This window comes from Suncus etruscus, chromosome 1, assembly GCF_024139225.1.
Source record: "Suncus etruscus isolate mSunEtr1 chromosome 1, mSunEtr1.pri.cur, whole genome shotgun sequence".
Classification (NCBI taxonomy): Eukaryota; Metazoa; Chordata; class Mammalia; order Eulipotyphla; family Soricidae; genus Suncus; species Suncus etruscus.
In genome coordinates this window covers 153,818,221-153,844,266 of record NC_064848.1, presented here as the reverse complement: position 1 = coordinate 153,844,266, position 26,046 = coordinate 153,818,221, and the positions used below count along the sequence as shown (strand labels likewise).

General features: G+C 45.0%; 4 protein-coding genes across 6 annotated transcripts in view; all 4 read right to left on the bottom strand.

Moving 5' to 3' along the window:
- Positions 1-1,144: 1,144 nt before the first annotated feature.
- On the bottom strand, positions 1,145-3,758 carry C1H17orf49 (chromosome 1 C17orf49 homolog). Of its 3 annotated transcripts, none has more exons than XM_049775604.1 (6): positions 3,627-3,758; positions 3,375-3,469; positions 2,725-2,826; positions 1,968-2,155; positions 1,646-1,750; positions 1,145-1,408 (listed from the first exon to the last, which is right to left on the bottom strand). In XM_049775604.1, the coding sequence occupies exons 1-6, from the start codon at positions 3,645-3,647 to the stop codon at positions 1,344-1,346; spliced, it is 576 nt and encodes a 191-aa protein (XP_049631561.1). In that variant the 5' UTR covers positions 3,648-3,758; the 3' UTR covers positions 1,145-1,343. The 3 variants fall into 3 exon arrangements, with proteins under 3 accessions (XP_049631561.1, XP_049631564.1, XP_049631570.1); XM_049775607.1 differs by having other exon boundaries at positions 1,145-1,404; XM_049775613.1 differs by lacking the exon at positions 2,725-2,826.
- A 177-nt stretch (positions 3,759-3,935) lies between these two features.
- Positions 3,936-5,909, bottom strand: RNASEK (ribonuclease K). Its single transcript, XM_049775892.1, has 3 exons — positions 5,709-5,909; positions 4,645-4,721; positions 3,936-4,311 (listed from the first exon to the last, which is right to left on the bottom strand). The coding sequence occupies exons 1-3, from the start codon at positions 5,784-5,786 to the stop codon at positions 4,170-4,172; spliced, it is 297 nt and encodes a 98-aa protein (XP_049631849.1). The 5' UTR covers positions 5,787-5,909; the 3' UTR covers positions 3,936-4,169.
- Positions 5,910-9,424: 3,515 nt separating this feature from the next.
- LOC126011028 (polyunsaturated fatty acid lipoxygenase ALOX12-like) lies at positions 9,425-22,121 on the bottom strand. The gene is made up of 14 exons (XM_049774684.1): positions 21,987-22,121; positions 21,013-21,214; positions 19,262-19,343; positions 19,048-19,170; positions 18,838-18,941; positions 18,221-18,381; positions 17,409-17,552; positions 16,458-16,667; positions 13,358-13,444; positions 12,982-13,151; positions 12,277-12,398; positions 10,002-10,102; positions 9,713-9,883; positions 9,425-9,604 (listed from the first exon to the last, which is right to left on the bottom strand). The coding sequence occupies exons 1-14, from the start codon at positions 22,119-22,121 to the stop codon at positions 9,425-9,427; spliced, it is 1,992 nt and encodes a 663-aa protein (XP_049630641.1).
- A 3,783-nt stretch (positions 22,122-25,904) lies between these two features.
- The window catches only part of LOC126027519 (eukaryotic translation initiation factor 3 subunit I-like), a 98,260-nt gene continuing 98,118 nt past the window's right edge, over positions 25,905-26,046 (bottom strand). Inside the window, 1 exon segment of the mRNA XM_049786541.1 lies at positions 25,905-26,046. Coding sequence (XP_049642498.1) covers positions 25,923-26,046 — 124 coding nt within the window. The 3' untranslated portion in view covers positions 25,905-25,922.

Sequence of the window (26,046 nt, the reverse complement as noted above, 5' to 3'; positions counted from 1 at the left end):
CTATCTGGGCATGGTGGATGGACTGATGGGGGTTGTTGGAAGGGGTGGGACTTGGGTTCTTAAGACCGTATGAAGGGAGAAGAGTCTTGGGGATTGAATACCAGGCCCCAAGCTTCAGATGGCCTTCTTCTTGGGCCTGCTCCTCCCCTTTTCCTCTGGCCTCCATTTCCTTCTTTTGGCCTCCATCTTGTAGCAGGCCCAGGCCCCAGAGCAACTTCCGGCCCCCCTCTCCCAATCATGCTCCAGCCCCACCACCTCTGGACTGCCAACTCCCAACGCTATCCTTGGCCTTCTGTCTCTCCTGGCTTTCTCTTGTGTTTCTCACCCAGGGCGGGGAGAGAGGGATGTAGGAGGCTGAGTCCCTGCTCTCACTGAGTCAGGAGACTGTTGGTCCCCACAGCCACCCCCTATTTCTTCTGTCTCTGCCCTGACCCTAGGGATCCCAAGTGGAATTCTAACAGAAGGAAGGTATTTCCAAGCTTATGCAAAAAGCTCACCCATATGGCCCCTCTTGTTTTCTCAGCTCCTAGCCCATCCCCCATTTCCCCCCCACAACCCTTCTAGGGCCATGCATGGCCTTTTAATGTCCCCATCTTCCTGCTCTTGGTGGTGGAGTCTTCATAACACTTTATTGTGCTCCTTCCTCTCAACCAGCCCAGTCCTGCTCCCGCTCCAGCAGCACACTGTGGTTTGTACGGCTCTGTGGCCACGTCCAAACCACACTGTGGTGTTAGAGTGAGGGTAGGGGAGGCACCGCGGAGGCTTGACCCTAGGAGTCCACGCTGGAGAAATAACACAAAAAAACATGTAGGGGCTCCTTGACAAAAGTTTTTGAGATAAGCGAGGCGAGGAGGGAGAGTGGACAATGCGAACATATTGAGCTCACCCTCCCTAAAATCCCTAGGGTAGCCTCAGTAATATTCTTTCAGAGACCTAGGAATCAAGTTCTTTTTCCAGAATGTAAAGTTGTCCACAACCACCCCTGGCTCTAGCAGCACAGAAATATTGGCACTGGGAAGAGTTTGCCAATATTAACTGTGCTGCTCCAGGCAGGGTGGTCAGAGCAACTGACAGAGGGCTGAGCTGCAAAAGGTAAGAAGATCTCTCTTGGTCATTGAATAACTTTAGGCCAAAGGCATCAAGGTGGGAGGGAAATCTTTTATTTAATTTTTTTATAAAAATATCCAACTGATGGATCAAAAGGATCAGAGGGCAGGTGTTTGTATAGAACAGCAGGATAGAAAGCCCCAGAAGTCTTTTGACTTTCTCTCATGCAGGCATTGATAAGAGTCCCAGGTGTTCCACAGGTCTGGGCAAAGTGAGAGGGGTCAGAGGTGGATGGTTCATCGAGACAGTAGAACAGGATCAGTGGAGGTCATGAGAAGGCCAGAACCCAAGGTCAGGCTGTCTGGAACAGTAAGTAAAATGGGTGGAGATGTATGCTCCCCAGTCCTTGGCTCTATATTAACCTAACTTCTGTCCATAACAGCCCCACCAGCAGTCACTGGGTATGAGAATCATGCTCTCTTCCAAAACCCCTGTACCAGGAAAGGGGTTCCTGCTGAGATCCTCCCACCCATGCAAAGTGAGTATTTTCTCCTCTAACCCTTCAGTTGGTGTGGGAGGAGGGGGACTGGACTCCTACCCTGATCGAAGTTGAGTTTCTTGGCTGGAGTAGTTTCTCCTAGCCCTTCAATATCCACCAGGTCACTGTTGCCATCAGAGTCGTTCAGAGCACTCAGAGTCACATCTGGGAGGAGGGCATAAGCTAGATTCTAGGTTTCCTGACTGTCCCAAGATTCCCAAAACTATGAGCTGCCTCTCCTCTCCCACCACAACCCAACTTTCTCTGGAAACCTTCATTAGGAGGGGAAGAGAGAGTTTTTCTTCTTGAACCCAAGCCCAGTTGTCTTATTTCACCTCAGATGGTACTTTAACCCCATTGGCAGTATTTCTACAGCCCTCACCAGCCTTCTGTTTCTTTATAGGAGGACCCCCAGCATCAGGGGTACTGGAGCTGCTAGGTGGAGGGGCAGCTGGAGGTGACAAGATACCAGATGCCACCTTCTTGGGCCCTTTCTTGGGTGATTCAGCTGGAAGAGGGATGCCAGAATCTTCATATACCTTTCGCTTCACGGTGGCCTTTATCTGAGCCCTGAAGAGAACAGAAAGTAGATTAGGAAAGGAGATTAGAGGCTGAGGGAAGAAGTGAGGGAGAGGCAGGGAAAATGTGCTACTCTAAGGGAATATAGGGGAGTATCCTCCTAAATCTAGGCAAGGGCCCCAATCTTTTGGAACTCTTAACTGGGTTAGGATGGAAATTGAAAAATAGAGTCCGTGGAATGAGTAATGGAAAATGCCCATGCCTTTAGTCTCTCCAGGGAGAGATGTATGAATGCATTAGAATACCAGGTAATCTTGGAGATCTCCTAGCACATTGAGACACAGTAGTTTGATCAACTATTTCAGATATCATGTTATTTATTTTATCTCTGAAAACACTATTGGTATCTCAAAAGCCTCTATAATTAGAAAACTAACTCCCGTAATCAAATTCAATGTTTGGGTATCTCAGGCAACCTGGATTCTGGAAAGAAGATGATGACAACATTTTAATAACTTCTGATGAATTTGCAGCCCTTGGGGGGGGGGAAATTAGGTGGAAGAATGGGGGATGGAGGAAGAAAGCTGCCACCCCCTCTTTGACAGTCAATCCTCCCTCACACTGTCCGTTCCTTGATGACACAGCTGATGTGATTAAGATCGTCCCCAAATCGCTTCACAGCAGCCCTCAGCATCTCTATCTCCGTTTCGGTCCACTTGGCACTGTCAGAGGGGAAAAGGGAAAAGGAAAGAGGAAGAGGGGTGTGGAGCCAGCTATGCTGTCCACAGCAACCAGCTTCCTCCCACTAATCTTTGGGGTCCTTTACATGGAGGCCCTCCTTAAGGAAAAAAAGCAAGCTCTAAGGCCCCAAGGGAACTCCAGGACCCCCTTTAAGCACAAATATCAACAGATGCCACCTTAGGATACCTCCCCCACTGCGAAAAAACAGCCGCTGTGAGCAGCCTGCTGAAACCAATCAAGTATAGGGTTCAAAGAGAACCCCGGAATTTAGTCCACCACAGTCTGTGGGCATCTTGTATGCTTGGGGGATGGCATAGAGGTTGGGCGGTGGTCTTCGGTCTGCCGGTTGCAGCAGGGGAGAGCTGTGCAATGAGTCCAGCTTGGGGGCCTTAGTCGGTTTTTAGTAGGTCACTCATGCATTCATTCATTCATTCACTATTCTCAGTACGGTGGCAGGCGCGTTAGGAAACTTGACGTTTGCTCGTCCGTGCTCCGGTCCGAGTGCAGCCGGGCTCGCTCGCTCACGTACCCCGCGGGGGAAGAGTCGGCCACGGGATGCAGCTGCATGGTCAGCTCCCCCAGCTTCGTGAAGGCCGCGCCCGCCGCCGAGAAGATCTCTCCGACCTGGGGGCGGGGCAGCATGAGGGGGGCCGGCGCGTCCAGCCAGCCCGAGCCCCCTGGCCCCACCCAGGCTCCTGCCCGCCCGCCCCCGGCCCGGCCGCCAAGACGGGGGCGCCCTCCCGCGGCCGCCAGGGAGCGCTGTCCGCCAGGGCTGCCGAACCTTGGTGGAGGCTGACGTCATGTCCCCGCGCGCCTCCTCACGGAGACGCCGCGCCGCCGCCGCCGCCACGAGAGCCGGGACCACGGAGAGAGCGCGGCCGCCGAGCGCTCGCTCCAGCTCCCGCGCAGGAAGTCCCGCCCCTCCCGGCAGCTGATTGGCTCAAGCTCGCCTGCTCGCCGCCGTTCCACCGAGGGAGGCTGAGCGGCAGGGACCGTCCACTTCCGCCTGGCTCACTTCCGCCCAAGGGTAGTTCCTCCCCTTTTGGAGGCGGTTCCCGCGACCCTCTGCACAGCAGACCAAAGACTTAAGACAGAACTCGGGTTCTCTTTATTGTGACACGGGACAGACACAGGCAGGGTCCTGGATGGTCTGGGGTCCTACCAGGCCCCACTCCCGGAGACTGGAGGCTTTTGATCCTTCGTTCGGCAGGCGGAGGAGTGGGCGCGGGCTTGCAGTGATGGGCAGTCATTAAATTAAATAAGGGGGCGGGGCGAGTGTGGAGGTGTCGGGGTGGATTCTGACGATTTTAGGCGGCGACTTGACTTAGCGCACCATGTATTCTTTGCGCTTATTGAGACGGAGTTGGCAGAAAGCGAAGCCGCCGGCGAGGAGGTACAGGCCCGCGGCGATGAAACAGTTGTAGCTCACTTGCTCATACAGGTTGTATATTTTCTGGGGTCCATTCCTAGAGGTGGGGGGATCAGGGCGAGAAATATGAGAAACAAAAGATAGGCAACGTTTCCTGACACTCGTGTGCCAAGAACCCATCTCAGCGAGTTTTGTGTATTCAATCTTTATAACCCCCTGGGGGTGAGGTCTTGGCTTGGATTTTTTTTTTGCAGGAGTGAATGGTTTCTGATGGCTGCTAAATCTGTTTCCAAGGCCACACCTAACTGAGAGACAGCTGTCAAGCTGGGCTTTCATCAGCATGAAATGTAGCATCTCTTCGGACTAAATTCTGATCATCTTGCAGCTACACCAGGCCTCCCTTCCCCACCCCACCCCCGATAATACATACTCAAAGTCTGCCTCCGTGAACGGAACGTCCTCAATGAGCACGGCGGAATGGACGTTGAAGAAGATCCCCAGCATTATCTGTAAAAGGGGAACGGGCCGCAGAAGTCAGGCGCCTGACCTACTTGAGTTAGGACTTAAAATCTCTTCCCCTTGCATGTTGCTACAACTGGGCTTGGAAATCTCCGGAATGATCTGGCTGGCGACGTGGAAACAACCGGATGGAACGAGGGCAGGGGAAGAAAGCACCGACCAGCCCAGATGATCTTCCCCCTGCTGCGGCGTCATTATCACGGGACAAGAAAGAAGGAAGGACTCGAGGGTGGGGGTTCGCACTTCCAGAATGGTAGCGGGGAGTCCTGGGAAACACGGCCGCCCCCAACCCCCTACTTTGGAGCAAGCGATCTCCAAGATCCCCCCCCCCCACACACACACATACACACGCTGCATTTCATTCATTTTAAGCATCACCAGATGCTCTGGTCGTCTTCCATAAAAATGTCACTTCCAGGGTTCAGCGGCCCCCTTCCCTGTGTACCTCCCCGTGTCCCCCATCTTTCAGTCTCCAGTATTGTCTCCTCCGGCGGTTTGTCAACCCCGCGGCAGCCTGCCTGCCTTTTTTTTTTTTTTGGGGGGGGGGTTTCGGGCCACACCCGTTTGACGCTCAGGGGTTACTCCAGGCTATGCGCTCAGAAATCGCCCCTGGCTTGGGGGGACATATGGGTCGCAGGGGGATCGAACCGCGGTCCGTCCTACGCTAGCGCTTGCAAGGCAGACACCTTACTTCTAGCGTCACCTCGCAGGGCCCTGCTTGCTGCTTTCTTTCCTATTTTTTCCATTTTGTTTCTGGGCCACCCCGGGCAAGGCGGTGCTCAGTGGACTCCTAAATCTACACTCGGGAAGCCCTCCTGCGGGTGCCAGAGGTCGTACCCAGGCTGGCAGCAGGCAAGGCCAGAGCCTCCTCTCTGGCCCCGCCGCAGCCTTCTACGTAAGGCCTGGAGCCTCCCCGTCTTCCAGCCCCACCACACCGGGACCCCCGAACCCCCTCTCGCCGGGCCGTCTCCTCACCAGCATGATCACGCCCCAGGCGCTGAGGACTATGCCGCAGGCGGCCAGCTTAGGCCCGCAGCACAGAAGCGAGACCATGACGGCGCCAAGGACCCCGAGACGCCGGCGGGGTGCAGACGGGGAGTCGCGGGACGGGGCAGCCGGACCACAAGCCGAGTTGCGAGGTTCGCGCCGCGGAAGAGGGAGCGGAGGGCGTCGGGGGCGGGGGCTGGGGCCCGACCATCGGGACGGGGGGCGCCCGGCGGAGATCACTGGAGGCCGCCAGGACCCCTCGGGAAGTGGGGGAAGAAAGGAGTCAGCGGAGACATAAGAGGTGATTCTGAGCACGCTGTTGAGCTACGTGTCTCGGTGCATACTGCAGGGGCAGGAGGGGCCCCTGGTTGCTTGCCCTCCCCCCCCCCGCTTTGGCTGAGAATGGAAGGAACCAGGCTGACACGTGACTGGCTTGGCCCCGTCATGTGACCTGTGTCTAGGAACCTGCCGCCACCGGCCTGGGGAAAGCGCCTCTCGAGAGTCCTGGTAACCTTGTGGGAGCTTAGGAGAGAGAGTTGAACCCGATTTTCCCTTTAGATACTTCAGTTTGGGGTGATAGCCTTGGCGGTATAACCGTGTGACAGATTTCTGCCTAGAGAGAATATCCTCAGTTATCACCCCCCCCCCCGGGGGGAATTGAATCAGGTCCCTTCACTTACTGTTTGTCTTATTTTATTTGATCGGTTTTTGGGTCACACCCAGCGATGCTCAGGGGTTACTCCTGGCTCTTCGCTCAGAAATCTCCCCTGGAGGCACGGGGTACCATATTGGGATGCCGGGATTCGAACCACCGACCATCCTGGATCGGCTACTTGCAAGGCAAATTCCCTTCCACTGTGCTATCTCTCCGGCTCCACTGTTTATATTTTAAACACACACACACACACACACACACACACACACACACACACACACACACACACACACACACACACACACACACGACGCGGTGGTTTGCCCCACTGTTTATTTTTAAACACACACACACACAGACACTCTGACGCGGTGGTTTTGATTCAGCTCATAGGTACAAGGCAAGTGGTCTGCTACTGAACTAGTCCTTCATCGCTACTTTTAAAGTTTCATAATCTCACACTGTAAAAGTATATTAGTCTCTTACTGAGGTCAGTCTGCTGTGGCTAAAGTGCTTTAAAATTTTTAAAATTTCTGTATGTCGTGGTTGTTGAGAATTCTTTAACATTTCATTGCAAGCTTGTAATACTGAATAGTTTGGATGTCCAGGAAAAATATGGGGATTATAAAATTATAAAAATTCAGGAATAGATAGTGCATAGGTTAAAGCACTTGCTTAGCAAGCAGCAGTGGCAACGCCTTGGTTTGAATTCCAGCACCATATACTGTCATTCGGAAGCCTTCTATGTGCTCCTCCAATAACAACAACAACAACAAAAGAAAAGAAAGAAAAAGAAAGAAAGGAAGGAAGGAGAAAGATATATTCGTGTCATACTCAGTGTGCAAATATCTGAAGGCCAACTGTCCTAAATGTACCAGAGAAAGTAATAAGCACACAAATACTTAAAGGAAAATGCTTCCCTAGCAAACTCTAAAGAAACTGATGCTTGTTCTTTGAATAAGGTAAGGTGTAAATTTTTGTTTGTATACATCCTGACTACTCAGGAATCACACCCAACAGTGTTCATATCCATATGAACTCTAGTTTGAATCCATATATCTGTGTTCAAATCTCATATGAACACAGATATATGGATTCAAACTAGAGTTGACTGCATTCAGTGCCTTAACCCCTACACAAAATTTGAAAAACATGAATAGATTATCCTCTCTAAAAAACTTTGTATACTTCACTGGTGAGGGACAAATTTATAATTATTCAGGGAAATAGTATTTGAGGAACACAGTTTAGCCCTGAGTCAGAATGTATTCTTTCTAGTGATGACAGTAAACATAGTGCAATCGAAAGGGCTCAGTTGTAGAAAAAAACATTCTGTTTTATTTTATAGTGCCTAAATTCTTAAAAAGATTTAAGAGAACCAGTAATCTGAAATACAGACTGCAGGGTACTTCCTGAACTGGGGAAAGTAGCCTTGAAATGTAAATTTCATTTCTGTTGAGAATATGTGGGTGGAAGCCATTTATGAATGTCCTTCACTCTTATGAAGAACTTTAGGGATACATCTCTGAATAGAAGAAATAGGGGTAGACGGAAAGTTGAAATAGAAGTAAAGAAATTAGAAATAGGGGTAAAGAAAAAAAATGGGGGGGTTGTCACAAATAGGGCTTTGCACACAGCTGGTCCAGGTCCCCCAAGAATACCAGGAACAATTCCTGAGTGCAAAATCAGGAGTAACCCCTGACCATTGCTGGGTGTGACCCAAAATTTAAAAAAAATTACTGCTGGTGGTGCATGGATACCGTATGCCTGGTATTGAATCAAGGTCAGCTGCATGCAAGGCAAATTGCCTACCTATTGTACTATTGCTCTGGCTCTCAGGGAAAAAAATTTAAGGTAGATGGATAGAACTTGGACCTTATAGATTTGAAACATGTGCTCTGACTCAGCTACATCCCTGCCCTGAAGTCAGAAAATTTTAAGTGAACCTTTGGCAAGGAGAATTAAATTGAAGCCATTGAGAGCTATAAGAAAGGTTTCCCTGCCCTCAGAGGGTTTTTTTGGATGTCTTGGAGGTACTGTGAGTACCTCATGCTAATATCCTTGGGCAGGAATGGTACTAGATCAATTCCAACTGGTAGCCTGTATATATTTTTCAAAGAAAGTAAGGGTTTTTGTTTTTGTTTTTGCTTTTTTTTTTTTTTTGGTTTTTTAGGCCACACCCATTTGATGCTCAGGGGTTACTCCTGGCTAAGCGCTCAGAAATTGCCCCTGGCTTGGGGGGACCATGTGGGTCACCAGGGGATCAAACCGCAGTCCTTCCTTGGCTAGTGCTTGCAAGGCAGACACCTTACTTCTAGCGCCACCTTGCCAGCCCCGTAAGTAAGGGTTTTATTTTCGTTTTATTTTTTTTAGTTTTTGGTTTTTGGGCCACACCCGGCAGTGCTCATGGGTTACTTCGGGCTCTCCACTCAGAAATCGCTCCTGTAAGGCTCCAGGGACCATATAGGATATAGGGGTTGGAACCTGGGCCTACCACATACAAGGCAAATGCCTTGTCATTGTGCTATCACTGCAGCCCTGTTATTGTTTTATTTTTAAATGGTTGGCTAAACAAAGTAAACATCATACTGATATTCATTTACATATTGTTGAGACTTCTTTTGTTTTCAATGAGTGAGCTACTCAGTTGTGATAGATTGTGAGTTCTACAAAACCTAAAACTTCTCTGTAATTCCTTTATAGAAAAAGCATGCTGCACCTTGTTATGGTAGGCTATTGAAAAGAGGATTTAGTGGGGAAGGGAATAGACCTCTTTTGGGGGGAATATCTTTATTTTTTCTATTTTATTTTTGGAAAATACTGTTAATTATAGAGTTTCATACTTAACGTTATAATTTATTTTATTTAAACACCTTGATTACATACATGATTGTGTTTAGTGTTCTAATTTTTTAAAGAAAGAATTTTATTATTTTTCTTTAATGGAAAGAGAATCTTAGCAGCAGAGACTTAGGAAACCATATCATTCAAAATGGAAATGTTAATCCTAGAGCTGATTTGAGCTTTTTAGATGGGGACACCTTAGAACTCAGATGGTGATACTGTTTTCTATGTTGCTGGGCTTCAGATAGTCATAGGGAAGGTCAACTTGTTCATTTCTGGCTTCAATCTCCCTTTCCAAGATTTCCAGATCTGATTGGAATTGACATAGTATAGCCTTGGGCTTGGGATTGGTGAAATACTTTTCTTTGTGATGCCCCAGAGGTATCTGAGAAAGAAAAAAAGGGTCAGTTAGTTTCTGGACTGAAGACTGAAGGATATAGGCTCTAGTCCTTCACTCCCATCATCTCCTCCTACCTTCAGAGTCCCCTCTTACCATGTCTGGCTGACGGCGACCCAGATGCCATACAATAGTCATTTGAAGACAGGATTGCTGGATATCAGGTAGTGAGCCCATCACGGTGGCCATGGTTATGTCTTCCTTGGTAGTGGGTGGGGGCATCCGCATTGTGCATGGGGCATTGGGGACCCAGGAGTACCAGTCCAGCTGGGAGAAGAGACTATTTCTAGGATTTTGATACTTACAGTTTGAACCCTCAGGTACTTTGAGCATCCCAAGGTCTAGGCACTTGTTTTCAGGGAGTTGGGTATTCATTTGTTCATACCTGGCCCTGGTTGATGGCCCCATGCTGGGCAGTGCATGTGAAGACACACATGGTAAGAAAATGACAGAGTTGGTTTTGGGACTGGAAGGAGGCAGGGAAACCTGAGTAAAAACAAGTTGGATTTAGAGGCTGCAGAATGAGAGAATTAAATGCCTTGGGGATATCTATTTAAAAATTGATAGGTTCCTTTATCATTTATTCAGACATATTTTAATGGATTTTAATGCAGGCTCAAGCAATACAGTTTGGTTACATTTGGCCCTTATTTACTTCTTCATTCTTGTATCTGCAAAACATGGATTATCAATGGAATTCTAAATAGAAATTATCTGGGTATGTAACAACTAGTTAATAGATGCTAATTATTGGTAAATAGGTGACTGGAAAGGTTCAATCAAAGTGCCTTTATATTAAAAAGTGATTAAGAATTTAGAGTTTCTAAAAAAAAAAAAAGAATTTAGAGTTTCTTCCTCTTTTTCCAAAATAGTAAATTGTAAGTGTCTGAGAAGTCAAACATTTCCAGTTTCATGGTCAAGGGAAGCTTCCCCACAAGTGTTATCTCGGGCTACTCATTTTATTGTGGAGGTGAGAGCTCAGAGGCCTAATAATTGTGTCAGTTAAGTGGAGCAAATATAAGTACTCTCATTTTACTGATAAAAATATGAACGCTCATTAAATTGTTTGTCAAGATGATAGTTAGGAAAATTCAGAGATTGACGTTGAACACTGGTTTTTGACTATAAATTCCATCCTGATTTTAATTTTAAAATCTCTAAAATGTTTGTTGAAAAATCAGTTAAATGTGAGCTTTGATAATTGAGGAAGGGATAATGAGGAACACTTTAGAGGTAAACATTAGTAGGTGGATATTTTGTTTAATTTTCTAAATGTAGACAGATATTGATTGAAGAAAATGACAGGAAGTAGATTTTGGGGTCACTTGGATCCTGAAGGATATTATCAAGAGATACTACAGAAAGTTTGCTCTTTGGAGGTTGAAGGTTATAGGGACAGGTCCCTTCCAGATAGAATTATGAGTTTACTGTACATGCATCTTCAAAACCCAAATATAGTTTATCTATATAGGCAGAGATGTTGGTTTGAAGGGAAGGACCAGGTGAAATTTGATTTGAAGCAGTTCAGACTGATGTGTTAGAAGACGAACTCAAGTCAGGCTGTTGTTCCACAAAGATTACCTGTAAATGGGGATCTGATCCCAAGGCTAGATTTGCCAAAGAAACATGAGTCCCAGGGACTGGAAAGATAGCACAGCAGGTAGGGCATTTGCCTTGCATGTGACTGACCCGAGTTTGATTCCCCAACAGCCCATATGGTCCCTTGAGCCTGCCAGGAGTAATTTCTTTCTCCTTCCTTCCTTCCTTCCTTCCTTCCTTCCTTCCTTCCTTCCTTCCTTCCTTCCTTCCTTCCTTCCTTCCTTCCTTCCTTCCTCCCTCCCTCCCTCCCTCCCTCCCTCCCTCCCTCCCTCCCTCCCTCCTTCCTTCCTTCCATTTTTTTTTTGGGTTTTTGGGTCACACCCAGCAGCACTCAGGGGTTACTCCTGGCTTTATGCTCAGAAATCGCCTCTGGCAGGCTCGGGGAACCATATGGGATGCCGGGATTTGAACCACTGTCCTTCTGTATGCAAGGCAAACACCCTACCTCCATGCTATCTCTCCGGCCTGAGGAGTGATTTCTGAGTGCAGAGCCAGAAGTAAGCTCAGTGTGCCCCCGCTCCCAAGTAAAAATAGAAAAAGATGTGTCCTCTGAGCCAGGAACTGAATTCAGGTTTGAGCAAAAGCAAATACAGTTTTGAGTTGTACATAGATGTAACTTCAGTATGGTGAATATGCAGTATATGAATTTTTTGTGTGTTGGATCTGCAGCAGTTAAGAAAAGAGATGGAAAGAAGAGTCAGTCATTATGTGTCTTGGTGGGAAAATATTCCCATTTACATCCTTACTTAGGAAATTAGTCAGCCATGAAGAATGAAAATGGATCCCATCAGGCTGGGAATAGCCCACATTGCTATAATTCTGGAGTTATTGAGACCCATTTTATGGCAAATTAGGGTCATATGTGACTTTGGAGCTTTTCAATAGAGGGAAAGGTTGATGTCCTGGTCCTTGAAGAGGAAGATCCTTGGGTAGCTAGGATTGTCTTAGGAGACAGTGGGACTCAGATGCTTCTATGTGAAGAGAGGCATGTGTGATGAAGGGTTGGTTTGTGTTCCCAGAAGGGCAGAGCTGAGAATTGTCTCTGGGTAGAGAGTTCTTACCTCGGTCTTGGGCTTGGCATAGCCCTACTTCAGTGATCTCCCGACACCAGGCCTGCAGCTCAGGGTCTCCTCTCACAGCATCATCCCCTTCATAGAATAGATGAACAATCCCTTCCACATACCTGTCCAGAAAAGAGTTGAGCACATTGGCACTAAATAGAAGGTGCCAATCTCAGGCTTCCTTTTCTGTGGCCTTGCCCATCTGACTCTCCCTGTGTTTGAATACTGATCTTTGAAGATTTTTCTTTTGTGACATTCTTTATCTAGACATACACTATCCAAATACTAGTGTAGAAAGGAATGAAATGTGGGACTAGACATAATTAGGGCTCTTGCCTTGCATGCAGTAGATCCTAATTCAATCCCTGGCATCTCATGTCGTCCCCAAGCTAGCCAGGATGATCCCTGAACACAGAACCAGAACTAAGCCTCAGCACTGCGATTGTGACTGCATCCTTCGCCAAATTAATTAAAATGAACAAACAAAAAAGAATGAATGTGACTCATTGGTTCTAGAAATTCCCTGTACACTATTGGTAGCTTTCCTTTCTAACAAAATTGTGTTCTCAAGATCTCTCAGCTCCTATTTATAGCTTTCTTTCTAGATTCCTAGTGTTTTCCTTTTCAGACCCAACTTACTGCTGACCAGAGCTTTCTTTCTCTTTCCCCATGCCCTTCTACTTCTCAGCTTCCACTTTCACCCACCGGGCAATGGTGTCCCAGAGCCGCAAAGCATCTTGGGCATAGAGAGCACTCGGGATTTCAAGAAGACCCCTATCAGCCAGATCTTCAGGAGGACAGAGGGAGCGGTAGGTCAGCTGAGCGAATGCCCGGCGGAGGAACTGTACATGGCCTCCTCCACCTGTGTTAGTCGCCTGGTCAGAAGAGAAAAAAAGACCTTGAGGAAGAGCACCAGACACAGTATAAAAGAAATTCAGATGTAGGATTTTTATATTTAAATATAAAGGGAGGGGCTCATGGGTTTAAAAGGTTAGGACAGGTTGGTCTGGGATACTGAAGGTGGTAGGTGGTCTGAGATAGCTGGCTAAATAGGCAGTCCTGTGTCCCATTCTCTCCTTACCTTATCAAATACACCTCCATCTGAGATGAGTTCTGTACGTGCCCGGGTATTAATTTCCATGGTGTATCGGATATGTGGGATCAGGAGCTAAAATGGAGGAGATTGGTATGGAATGGTTTTAACTGAGAACATACTTAGGTCCTACCTTGTAGGGGGTGGCACAAAGCATAGAAGTTTTCTCTTCTCTTGATGCTTCCTTCCTCTAGTAGGTCTCTGCTTATTTCATGGATCAATCAGTCTCATCCTCCATGACTTCATGTCAGTTGGGTTCTGGGGTGAGTTTTCAATCTCACTTTGAAATGAGGATTTTATTCCACACCTTATTACACTGAGACTTGTCTAAAGCAGTAAAGCTAAGTATTAACTTACCTCACCTGTTAATAAGTGTTATTTATTATAGGGGACTATACTGATAGGTATGTGAATAATTATGCTTGGGACATACAGTGGTCCTTGAATTGTAGCTGTTAGTTTGATTGGCTTTAGGTGTTCTTTGAAATCAGCTCCCTTTGATTTCCTTTTATTTACACTTTCATAGTTTCACTTAGACTCTCTACTCATTTTAAAAGCCATTCCTTTATACTTTGATAATTTCAATATTGATATATTTTTGGGTGGTAGTGGTGATGGAACCTTTAGTAAGAATTAGACATGCTATATGGAGCTACCTATGTAAATAGATAGGATGGTCAGTTTATTCTTATTCACAAATAGGAAGTTAGTTCCTCTTTTTCTTTTAATTGCCATAAAATAGCTTTCGTTATTATTAAAAAAAAGACCATCTGATTTTCATATGCCTTTCTTTTTTTTGGAGGGTAGGACACCCACATCTGGCTTACTCTTGGTTCTGTATTTAGGGGTCACTGCTGCATGCAAGATAAGTAAGTGCTCTATCTACTGTGCTATCTCTCTAGCCATCACATCACATGTTGTCTTCTTTTTTTTACACAGTTTGTATGTGGTTTTAATGCAAAATTGTATTTGAGTTGCTGATGCCAGACATGGAATTACTTAAGTGATACTTATGATGTCAGGATCTCAAAGTAGCTAACAGTAGTCTGAAAATTTTCTGAAAGATCACGAAAGATGCTAAACATTATTAGAAGCCCAATCATGAGAGAAGACACATAAGGAAATGACGTGTAATGGTAATTGCAAAAATGGATATTTTGGTTGTTTTTAGACTGTTATGTAACCTTTACAGCTACAAGAGAGACCTCTATTATTCCTATTTAGAGATGAGGAAACTGAAGCCACATTTGATAAGCTTTCAGCTTAGAATTTAGGACTCTGCTCCCAGGAGTCTGAATTCAGAGTTAGCACAAGTAAAACTCTGTGATATTACAGACTTAGTTCTCTTCTTTTTATGATAAGTACTCAACTGTTTGCCAAGGGATAAAAGTTATTTTGGTTAGTGGAGATAGATGGAGAAAGCACTGAGCTATAAGGGATTATTAAATGTGAATAAGAGACTTAACCTATTCAATATGAGCCATAGATGATGATGCAAGACACCATGAGACCATAAAAGCCTAGGTTTTTGGTCTTCATTCTATGTTAAGTCAGACTCAAGCTACCTTATTATTAGCCAGACTTAGGGTGTTCAGGTGAAATCCCCACAGGAACCAATTCAGTTGTTTTCTTCATAAGATACTTGCATAGCTTACAAACACTTCAAACTCCAGGTATTTAAAACTGCATGAATATTAACTTATGCCTCTCAACTGGCTGCTTCTCCTAACTACTGTTTCTGGCAATTTCTTAGGTGCATACATTTGAATCTGTTTCTCCCTTTTTTGCTATGTTCCCTGTAATAAAAGTCTCATTAAGATCTTGAGAATTTTCTTCTTAGGTGCTTAAATTTTGGTTTTGGGTTACAACTGGGGGCTTATTTCTGTGCTCAAGGATAACCCCTAGTAGTACTTGGGGGGAACTATATGCAGTGCTGAAGACTGATGCAGAGTTGGCTGAATATAAGGTATGCATCTATCCTTCTGTACTGTCTGGCCCCTTAGATTGGTGTGTGTGTGGGGGTGGGGGGTCATGCCTGGCAGTGCTCAGGGCCTGCTCTTGTCTTTGTGCTCAGGGATCATTCCTAGTGGTATTTTGGTGACTACATAGTGTGTTGTGGATCATATCCGGGTTGACCCCATGCAAGGCAAGCACCCTATTTACCCTGTATTATTGATCTGGCCCCTTCTTAGACTATTTTTAAGCAAGTGAAAGTCTTGTTTTGTTGCTTTCTACCTCACAATAGATAACAGAATTCATTCTTATAAATCTGTCGTATCTAGATAAGTACAACACACTATGGGATTTTATATGGTGCAGAAGCTTAGACCTCTGACCTTCCAACATGTGAGAAATGTGCTGCTGCTGCTGCTGCTACTATTTCCTGTTTTCACCAAGTCTTTAATGTTTTTCTTTTTCATTCCCATCAGCACCTTCCTAATTCATGTCTTCACCTCTCACAGTCAGATGAAAGTAGCCTGATAGATTGTTTATTTGCCTGGTGGCTCTGCACACAGGAATCACTCTTGGTAGTGCTCATGGGACCATATGGGATGACAGAGATCAAACCTGGGTCAGCCATGTGCAAGGCAAACACCCTACCCGCTGTACTACTGCTATAGCCCCTAATTAAAACTTCTAAAGCAAGACAAAAATTTTGTTTTACTAGCAATATTTCAGGCACACTACACTTCCATTACTTATTATACTATTAGATATCTGAGAATTTCAGAGGGTCTCCTTTTAAGATTTTCTGAAGAAACTTGACTTGGCTTAAGTTAAATACAAATTTCAAGATATTGAACCAGTCTTCTCTTTTTTTCTTTTTTTCACAAATTACTATTTAGATTTTTTGTGTGTGTGTTAGTCTTTGGTCTATATTGGGTGGTGCTCATCTGGGTTTACTATTGACTTGACACTCATTTGGGGTGCTGGAGATCGAACTCAGGTTGCCCATATGTTAGAAAAGTGACTTATTCACTGTACTATCTCTTTGGTTCCACTATTTCAGTTTTTGGCCATGCAAAATTTTATAATGGATTATTTCTTGTTTCTGACAGATATAGAAAGTGGAAGGTAGAAGATATACCTTGAAGATAGGGTGCAGCCCTGGAAGACACCTCATGGTGGCAACAGCAATGACCTCAGCTATCAGATGAGTGTTCAGCAAATGATATTGGAGCTGGTGGAGTTGAAAATCTGAATTTCGGACCCAGGACTTTGCCAGGAGCCAAGCCAATGGAGGATCTGTGGGCAGGAACAATGGTGGCGAGGGAAGGCTGGGGCTGGGACTTTGGATCTGGGAAAAAGAAGTTATATAATTATTATGTTCAGTATTATAGGAAAGCATGACAAAGGTAAGATTGCTGTTTTTCAGAAGACTGTAATCCTTACTACCCTTTCTCACACTAGTTATGGCCCTGTCTCGATGCTTTCATAGTCGGAGACAAGACAGGAGAGATAGACTCTCCTTCTGGACTTCTGACAAAGGTTTGGGAGAAGTTGATGGAATTTGAGTAGGGTTGGGTAAAAAAGTGGATGGGTATGTAGGATAATTGTTAATTCTCATTAACTCTTGAAAACTTTGGGAGAGAAGCTGTTCACAACGATGGGGCTGTTGAAAGGCTGTTGAGTAATTTATTACTGATTATCAAGATGTGTTCTCAAAATAGCATCATCAGGATCACCTTGAGACTCATGAGAAATGCAAATTCTCAGTTTTCACCGTAGACCTACAGATTCAGAAAATCTAGGTAGTAGGACCCAGCAAACTGTATTTTAACAAGCCCTCCAGGTGATTTTGGTGCTCTCTAAAGTTTGAGAACCACTGGAGATATGTAGCATGAGACTTCAAAATTCTCTTATGACTCCTTAACAATTTCTTCTAGTTAGATGAGTCAGAGGAAATCAGGCTATAACTAGAGAGACATGAGGACAGGTCTCAGTATATGAGGATAGAATCTGGGACCTGGTTCACTGGTAGCAGAGGTTGGGGTGAATAGAGAACAGTGTTGGGAAGGGTGTTCCCAGGGCCCCTCACCTGGATCACTAGGGGCAGTAACTTCCCATTATGATCCATCTTCAACATAACGAGGGGGGCAGCCAGATATTGCTTCTCTCCTCGTATCACATTAGTCGGAATTCCATCCAAAAGGATAAAGTCAGCTTCAAACAGAGAACCATTCTGCGGAATAATGAAAGTGCCATAGTTTAAGAGTTGAGTCTGCCTTCAGAGAACCAAGGCAAAAGGGAAAATGTAGATATTAAATCTATTTTTTTACTATTTTACTCCCATACTTCTAGAGTCCAAGTGAAAAATATCCAGAACATTCATTGTACATTCTCCCCACTCATTTTACACCAGGAGCAAAATAAGTGGAATTTTCTCAATCTTCTCAAATGTCATTCTTTTGGGGCCACATCTGATAGTGCTCAGAGCTTGCTTCTGGCTCTACAGGATCTTTCCTGGCAGGGCTTGTTGATTATCTGGGGTACTGGGGATTGAACTCAGGTAGACTGCATGCAAGACAAATGCCCTACTTGCTCTGGCCATGTGGCTATGGTGATTTGAAGACTCTATCTTCCCATTCCTCGCTGCACCATAGGCAATCTAAAATTTCCATCCCTTTGCAAAGAGATCCAGGCCTCTTTCCCCTTGTATCCTGGTTTCCTGCTGTCTCTTGACAGCCCAATATCATAGTTTTCTCCTATATTGTCTCTAGGTTTTTCCAGCATAGGATTACCCATTGGGTTACCACATCCTCCCTTTCCTGACTCTTTGGTTGCTCTCTTTCATTGCACCTCCTCCTCACATAAAGGAAAGAACAAGGCAGAGTTGGGGGATGAGTGTACCTGAAGTTCTCTCTCCAGCTGAGTCTGAAGCTCTTCCATCCCTGCAGGCAGTACCAGACGGGAGGGCAGAGAAGTAGAGCGTCTTAATAGCATGGGGTTGGCACCATTGAGGAACTGGTAGCCAAAAAACTCATCTTCTTGCCAGCACTGGTGAACCTTTTCTGAGGGTGTAGTGCAAGAAGAGAATAGTGATCTTAACCCTATCTTCTAACTTCTGCTCTAGAGATTCTGATGTATGACCATCTTATATACAGGCCCTATCTTTCATCTTTAGGCCTATAAAAGATTACCATTAAAAGAATATCTCCTCACTTAAGGACTACAGGGGATTATGGAGCATGAAATTTGTCCAATCACTGACTAGATTCTGACGTTTTATAAACATTAGAAGGGGTTATGAAGGGCCCGGAGAGATAGCACAGCGGCGTTTGCCTTGCAAACGGCCGATCCAGGACCAAAGGTGGTTGGTTCGAATCCCGGTGTCCCATATGGTCCCCCGTGCCTGCCAGGAGCTATTTCTGAGCAGACAGCCAGGAGTAACCCCTGAGCAATGCTGGGTGTGACCCAAAAACCAAAAAAAAAAGAAGGGGTTATGAAGACCTGAGGGAATTACTTACCAGCCAGGACACTTTTCTGGCCCCAGAAGATCTGATCAAAATCCTCAAGGTGGTCCCAGGAACTCAGGAAGGTGTAAACACGCTTGAGGATAGTCTCCAGTGCCCTAAAACAGATGATAGATTCAACCATTGACTTATTCCTTAGCTGTTTGCCAATTACTGTTCTTACATTTTCAGCATTATTCAACTCAGCTCCAGGTTTTTTCTCACCCTGCTTTCAGTGTCCATTCAAAGTCTAGCCTCTTGTCCTCATGGAATCTCATATTTGGAGGTAGATTATCCTTAGATTTTGCAGCTATTGTCCGGGGTAACCCTTCCTTCCAGGTGTGCCAGCTAGGAAATTATGAAAAGGTTTTTGGATTGTTCAGGTCAGTGATAGGGAAAGGTAAAGGAAGTGGGGTGGGGGTTATGGGTGAGTGGTCACCAGTATGTCTGTTGTCTTTCCTTCAGTTCCTTCTCCCGATGCTTCTGGAACATGTCCAATGTATTGTTTCCTGCCAGGCGGGCTGGAAAGACATGAACATAATTAACCACACATTTTTGTGTAAATTTGGTGTTCTATCTGCTTGTCCTTTTCTTCCTTACATAGTCATATGAAAGGAAGTTGTTTGTTTTATCATTGGTTTTGCTTCTGTGCTTGATTCCCCATTACTTTTGCCCCATTTTTGCTAATTGAGCTCCTGGTTTCACTTATCTCAGCTTTCATCTATTGCCTTTGAGACAAAAATCCCAATGTTTGCCACTTTTTCTTAACCTTTCCTATCCAATTTCATCAGTATCTCAGTTGCATAGTTTGATAATGTGATAAAATCTAAAATAAATGAATTCACCATTGATTACTACATAAATTTCAGGACTAGAGCTTCATACCTCAATATATAGATATCCCTCTGCTTACTCAAAAGATGATAAAAATCTTAATCACAGTATGCCCACATGTATATGTATATATATATATATATATATATATATATATATATATATTGGTTTTTGGGTCACACCGGCAACGCTCAAGGGTTAGTCCTAGCTCTATGCTCAGAAATTGCTCCTGGCAGGCTTGGGGGACCATATGGGATGCTGGGATTCGAACCACTGTCCATCTGCATCTAAGGCAAACGCCTTACTGCTGTGCTATCTCTCTGGCCCCATCTACATGTATTTTTTACTATAAATTGTTTTGGTTAATTTCACATGTCTTAAACCTCATTGACCATCCACGTCTTTACCTTTCCTTTGCGTCTTCACCTATCTTGAAGTCATTGAGAAATATCTGCTTTCTTTCTTTACCTCACTTCATCTTTCTTATGACCTACCATTATAGAATTTACTGACTTGGACTTGTGCATATCTGTACTTAGAATCACATGTCTTAAAGTCTGTATTTAATGCTTCAATCATTTGGGGGAGTGATTTGGGCTCCACCCAGTAGTGTTCAGGACTTATTCCTGTCTCTGTGATCAGGGATCACTGCTAGAAATGCTCATATGTGGGGACCATATGCATATGGGATCATATGCGGCACCAGGGATAAAACCTGGGTCATCCATGTGAAAGCCAAGCAGCTTAACTCCATATTATGTCTCTGATTCTAATGTTTTCATCCTTAACTCCTTACCCCCTATTTGTCTCTATCCATCTTTTATTTGTTTTCCAGCAGAACAAGTGAACAATTCTCTGCCCTTATTCCCATCTCCTTCAGTGTGCTCCCTTGTCCCTCTAGCTGTCCTCCAAGTTTTTCCAACCAAACCAGTTTGCCTTTGTCCTCTCTTAGCTGTTAGAGTTCCAAACCAGTTTGTCTCTGTAGTATTTTTATTGCTTTTCTTTTTGCTGTCTCCTCTCAAGATCTTTTTTTTTTCTATCATTCCATGTACTCCCCTCTCTGTTGCTTCCCCAATTTGTTACTTTGGCTATTCTTTTCTACTTTACTGTTTTCCATCAGTCCTATGACTACCTACTTCCTTTCCTCTCGGTTGGAAGACTTCAAATCACTTTCCTGTCTAGTCCCATTTGCAGTCATTTTCATTCTATATATAACTGGATCCTTCCCCCCCCCCCAACCCCACATTCTCATGCTTAACCTGACTTTTCCCAATCATTTGGACTTATTTAGTCCTATCTCACCAGGCCCTACGGGCACTTCTCCACGCTTTGCACATGTTCCCCACCATCCCTTACCAGTGCCCTCTGGCAGGGTCAGCACACCCTCGCCCTGCACCCAGCGATAGCATGGGAAGGCAGCCTCTGCATTGGCTTCGGGACCCAGCACAGTGATGTTGTCACAGAACCAAGCATCATCCACCAGGGAGTGGTGTTTACACAGCTTCACAAACTGCAGTGGCCCTAGGTCTTCAGGCACCTCTAGGTCAAACTCCTCCTCCTGTGGGAACAAGAACACAGAAGAGAGTTAGTACCTGACTCAGGAGGACTGGGTATCAGAGGTGGGATGAGTTGAGAAGGGTAGGAGCTTTGTGAAGTCTCCTTTGTTGTTGATGATGATACTACTACTACTACTACTACTACTACTACTACTACTACTACTACTAGGTTTTTGTTCACAACTGGCAATACTCAGGTCACACCTGGCTCTACATTCAGGAATTACTCCTGGTAGTGCTCAGAGGACATCTGGGATGCTGGTATTGAACCTTGAAACTGTGTGCAAAGAAAGCACATTACCCATGACACTATTTCTTCAGCCTTCTAGGAAGTCTCCTTTGACCATGGCCTCTAGATACAGCAGCATCCCTTTGTTCCCTCCCTCTGACACTGCACAGTAGTCCCAGTCTCTGTTGCCCAGAGAGGACGAGGGGTCTCTGTGTAGCTGGCAATGTCTTGATAGCTGACTCCATTAATTGAACTGACACCACTCCAGCTGTCTCCCTAATAGGTCTCTGAAGACCCTGTTTCCAGAGTTATTGGGGAGGGAGCTGGAAACTGGGAGGATGGGCTGGGAAAAGGCAGTTAGGTACATCCTCACTTGACTAGGACCCTCATCCTTCCCGGTACAGGCATCTTGGTACAGGCATTCCAGTACAAGTACATGGAAGTACTAGCCAGTGCCTCTGCACAGTGGCCTCCCAGGTAAGAGTTGTCCTCCCCCTTCGAGCCCAGCTGGACCTGGACCAGAGACCCTGCTATTGCCCGCTGACCTGGCCCCGCACTGGCCGCAGCTGCAGCGCCAGCTCCGCCTCCCCGCGCTCCCCGACTAGCCACAGCTGCACGCGGTTGAGCGACCCGGACAAGAGCCAGGCTCCGGTGGCCACACGGATGCGATAGCGGCCCATGCTGCCTGCGGTGGGCCGTTTAGCGAAGGGACTCGAGTTCTGCGAAGTTCTTCCAACAGCCCCGCGCCGCCAGGCAGGTGTTGAAGTGCCGCAGGGAGAGTTCCGGGCCTTTAAACTTGATCTGCGTCCCCGCCCTCATCAGGCCTCCCGAGTCCCCGCCCCAGACTAGCCCGAACCTGCCCTCCGTACAGCAGGCTGTGGCGAAGGACCGCGATTGGGGTCGGATTGTAGTTGCAGAAGATAAACGGGCCTGTCCAGTGAGATTTACAGGAGAATGGACCTACAGATCTTTTCAGGACCTTAGCGGGAGGTCTGGGGCTGGCACTTTTCGGGATAGAGGGGGTAGAAAAACACTTCCAGAGGTCTTCAGTTTTTTGGGTTTTTTTGTTTGTTTGTTTGTTTTTATCTTCCCGACAGCGAAAGAGAAAGTCGCTTTTTTTTTCTGGACTGGAACCTGGAGAGGTTTGTTGTTGCTTGATGCTAGATCAGACATGGGCCCAGTAAGCCTTTCAGTTTCTGCTTTCTAATGCATTTGAGCGCAGTCCTTCAATACACGACCAAGAGCTGTCCAAGCTGCTTAGAATCTAGAAAAAATTGCAGAACTGATCATGACAACTAAATACTTCCCCCCCTCCCCACCGCATTTAGTTCCTGTCCCCCAGACTCTCAATTTGGTATCAAACATATATCATTAGGACCCTAGTTAGACCAGATACTCAACTAAACACCTATTACAGCGTTTCTTTTTATACATTCTTCATAATGGGTTCATAAAATGTTAGGGATCTTTGTATTAAGATGCAGGATGGAAACGCATTTTTTTTTTGTTTTGAGGGTCACACCCGTTTGATGCTCAGGGGTTACTCCTGGCTAAGCGCTCAGAAATTGCCTCTGGCTTGGGGGGACCATATGGGACGCCAGGGGATCGAACCGCGGCCCTTCCTTGGCTAGCACTTGCAAGGCAGACACCTTACCTCTAGCGCCACCTCACCGGCCCCAAGATAGAAAGCTCTAAGGGCCTGGTATGTTTGGGCAAATCTTATGAACTGTGTATCCTTGGCAGGTGATTGTAGCCTATTTCCCTTCAATGTATTCTAGGTTTATTTTTCATTTGGTCTTACTTCTGCTACCAGAATTCAGTTTTCTCCTTAAATAAGTATATGGAAACAGTTATTATTAGGTATGTCCCTAAACACATATTTCCACATCCCTATCTATTTCCTTGTCATCATAGCTCTTAGGACAGGAAACCCAGAAACAACTGTGGATTAGTGTGGTTAGGGATTTTATAAACATGAAAATGATGATTCAGGGCTCAAGCTTGTCATTAATCCAGGAATCAGATGAAGTCTTTTGCTTTTTTTTTTTAGTTAGATCTTCTTGGGTAAGGTAATTGTAAACTGCTCAAAGTGGCCGTGTGTGTTAGTTTGAGCTAAATAGTACAAAGTAAACCTGCATTCTTTGACCAGAGCTGTATTATATTGGATAGGGCATGCGTCTTGCATGGGGTGGTCCAGATTTAGTCCCCACCAGGATTGATCCTTGAGAGCCGGGTCAGGAGCAAGCCCTCAGCTCCACCAGGTGTGGCCAGTAAACCAACAACAACAAACAGACCTCCCCAAACGAACACAAATCAAAATCCTGTGCTTTTGGCTAGACACCCCCCCCCCACCCCAACAATGACTTAAAATGTTGGATATTGGTGAAACTAAGCCTTCTAACCTCCAACCCCCTTAGAAATCTTGGAAACCTGCCATTCCCCTTCCTATTTTATTAGGTCCACTTCATTTATAGTCTGGAGGTAGTGCTCAGGATGGGGTATGTGTCATCTTCTGATCACCAAGTACTTCATTTTTAGGGATTCACCATGCTTTGTATACATAAGCTCACATTCCATCCTTTGAAGTAATGTGGCCTGGCTCCCCTACCTCCATCCACATCCTTTAAGAACTACTTTCCTAGAAAACTTTTTCAGACCAACTTTTCGTTTCTACTCTCTTGTATACTTTGAAGTCATAGGGCAGATGCCATAGGTAATAGGGGATGAACTACAATAATACTATGTTAAATAAATTTTGGGGGTCTTCTGAATAATCTTTCAGGCAAATGCTAGGGCCTGATAAGCTGATGGTACTTGGGGTCTATAGAACTGTAAACTATTAAGACCACCCAAGTGGTGCTTGGGCCACTAGGACAAAACCCAAGAGTGCTTGGGGGTCCATGTGATGGCTGGGTCCTCTGCATGCAAAACATGGTCCCCTAATTACTGTGCTATTTCTTAAGTATTCTGCATATGTTTTAAATGGAAAAATACTTAGCAAATGATTCTTGTGTGTGTCAACTGCATTTGTTATTTACAAACTGGAAACAATTTCCATTGGAATGGAAATCATTCCTGGAAAGTCTTTTGCCTTTGTCCAACACATGATTTTCTCTCCTCCAAAGCCCCCAATCTACTTGAGGTCTGTCTCCTCAAACCATTGGTTACAACAATAGAGTTCTGACTCTCCTACCACAACATTGGTGATGAAATGAGAAGTCCTCACTAAGGCAATTGTCAAGGTCCTTCTGAGATCAAATTAATATGTGTGGTGGGGAAGCCAATCCCTGTTACCTGAATTTTGGGGAGAACTGTGGTTCTCAGGCTGAGGTAAAGTTATACTTTTTACAGAAAAACAGTCCCAATATTTTCCCAGTTTAAAATTTAAAAATTCCCCTAAATTTATTGTCTATTAAAGTAATTTTAGGTGAAGATAGTGGAGCAAAATATTTTATTATTAAATAATTAAGGGAGAGAAGGAACTTTGTTATATACCCAGAGTAGGTCATATAGGTAGTTCCAGAATAGAATTCTGAATTGCTTAGCAAAACTGACAACATAGGCTTTTTCCAAGTTACCTTGACTTTTGGATTTCTATGCAGATAAGAGTATAGTTTTTAGGTCAAGGAATAAAACTTTACGCTTTGATGATTTCTCTTCATTGAGAGTCTTTTTAAAGTGATTAATGATTAAATATTTTATTGAATCACTGTTAGATACACATTTACACATTTCTTCATGATATAAAATGTTTGAGCACCCATTCATGTATGCCATGTGTTCCTAGTTTCTCTCTTGTCCCTATCAACAAAACTATCTCTAACAGATACTTTGATTTCTCTTATATTTTTCCTTTAGGTACCATGGTTTGCATACTGTTTCTAAAAGGATATCATATTTATCACTTTAACTTCTTTCAGCACTCATTTCTTGTCTAGATTGATCATTTCCCTTATCTGTCCTAACTATACTTTCTCAATCCTCCACTGTGGCAAGCCTCTTACAGTCCTCCAGGCCCTTATTTCTATTGTATTTAGATAGATATTATTCTCATGCTATTTTTTTTATCCCACAAATTAGTTATTATGGGGCCGAGAGATAGCAATGGGTTATTTGCCTTGCCTGCAGCCAACCTGGGAAGGACCTGGTTTAATTCCTGGCATTCCATATGATCCCCCAGTCTGCCAGGGGCGATTTCTAAGTGTAGAGCCAGGAGTAACCCCTGAGCATGCTGGGTGTGGCCCAACAACCAACTAACCAATCAATCAAATCAATCAATAAAACTTAAAAAAATGAGTTTTATCCCTCTGACTTATTTCACTCAGCATGATAACTTCCATGTCCATCCAGTGTCCCTGTTTTTTGTTTTTATTGCCAATCTAATTTTTTTTTTAGAGTTTAAAACTTTCTGAATCCTGGCCAAAAACATTTTCTGACCTGAATAAAGGTCCAATTTCTTAAGCTTCAAATTCAAATTCAAATTACTGTGGGTCAAAGTAGTGGATGGGAACATAGCCATCTTCTCCAACGATGCTGTAGCTCTTGCCATCAGAATGGAAGGCAACACTGTTTATGGGCCCAAAGTGACCTTTGACTCTCCCAAAC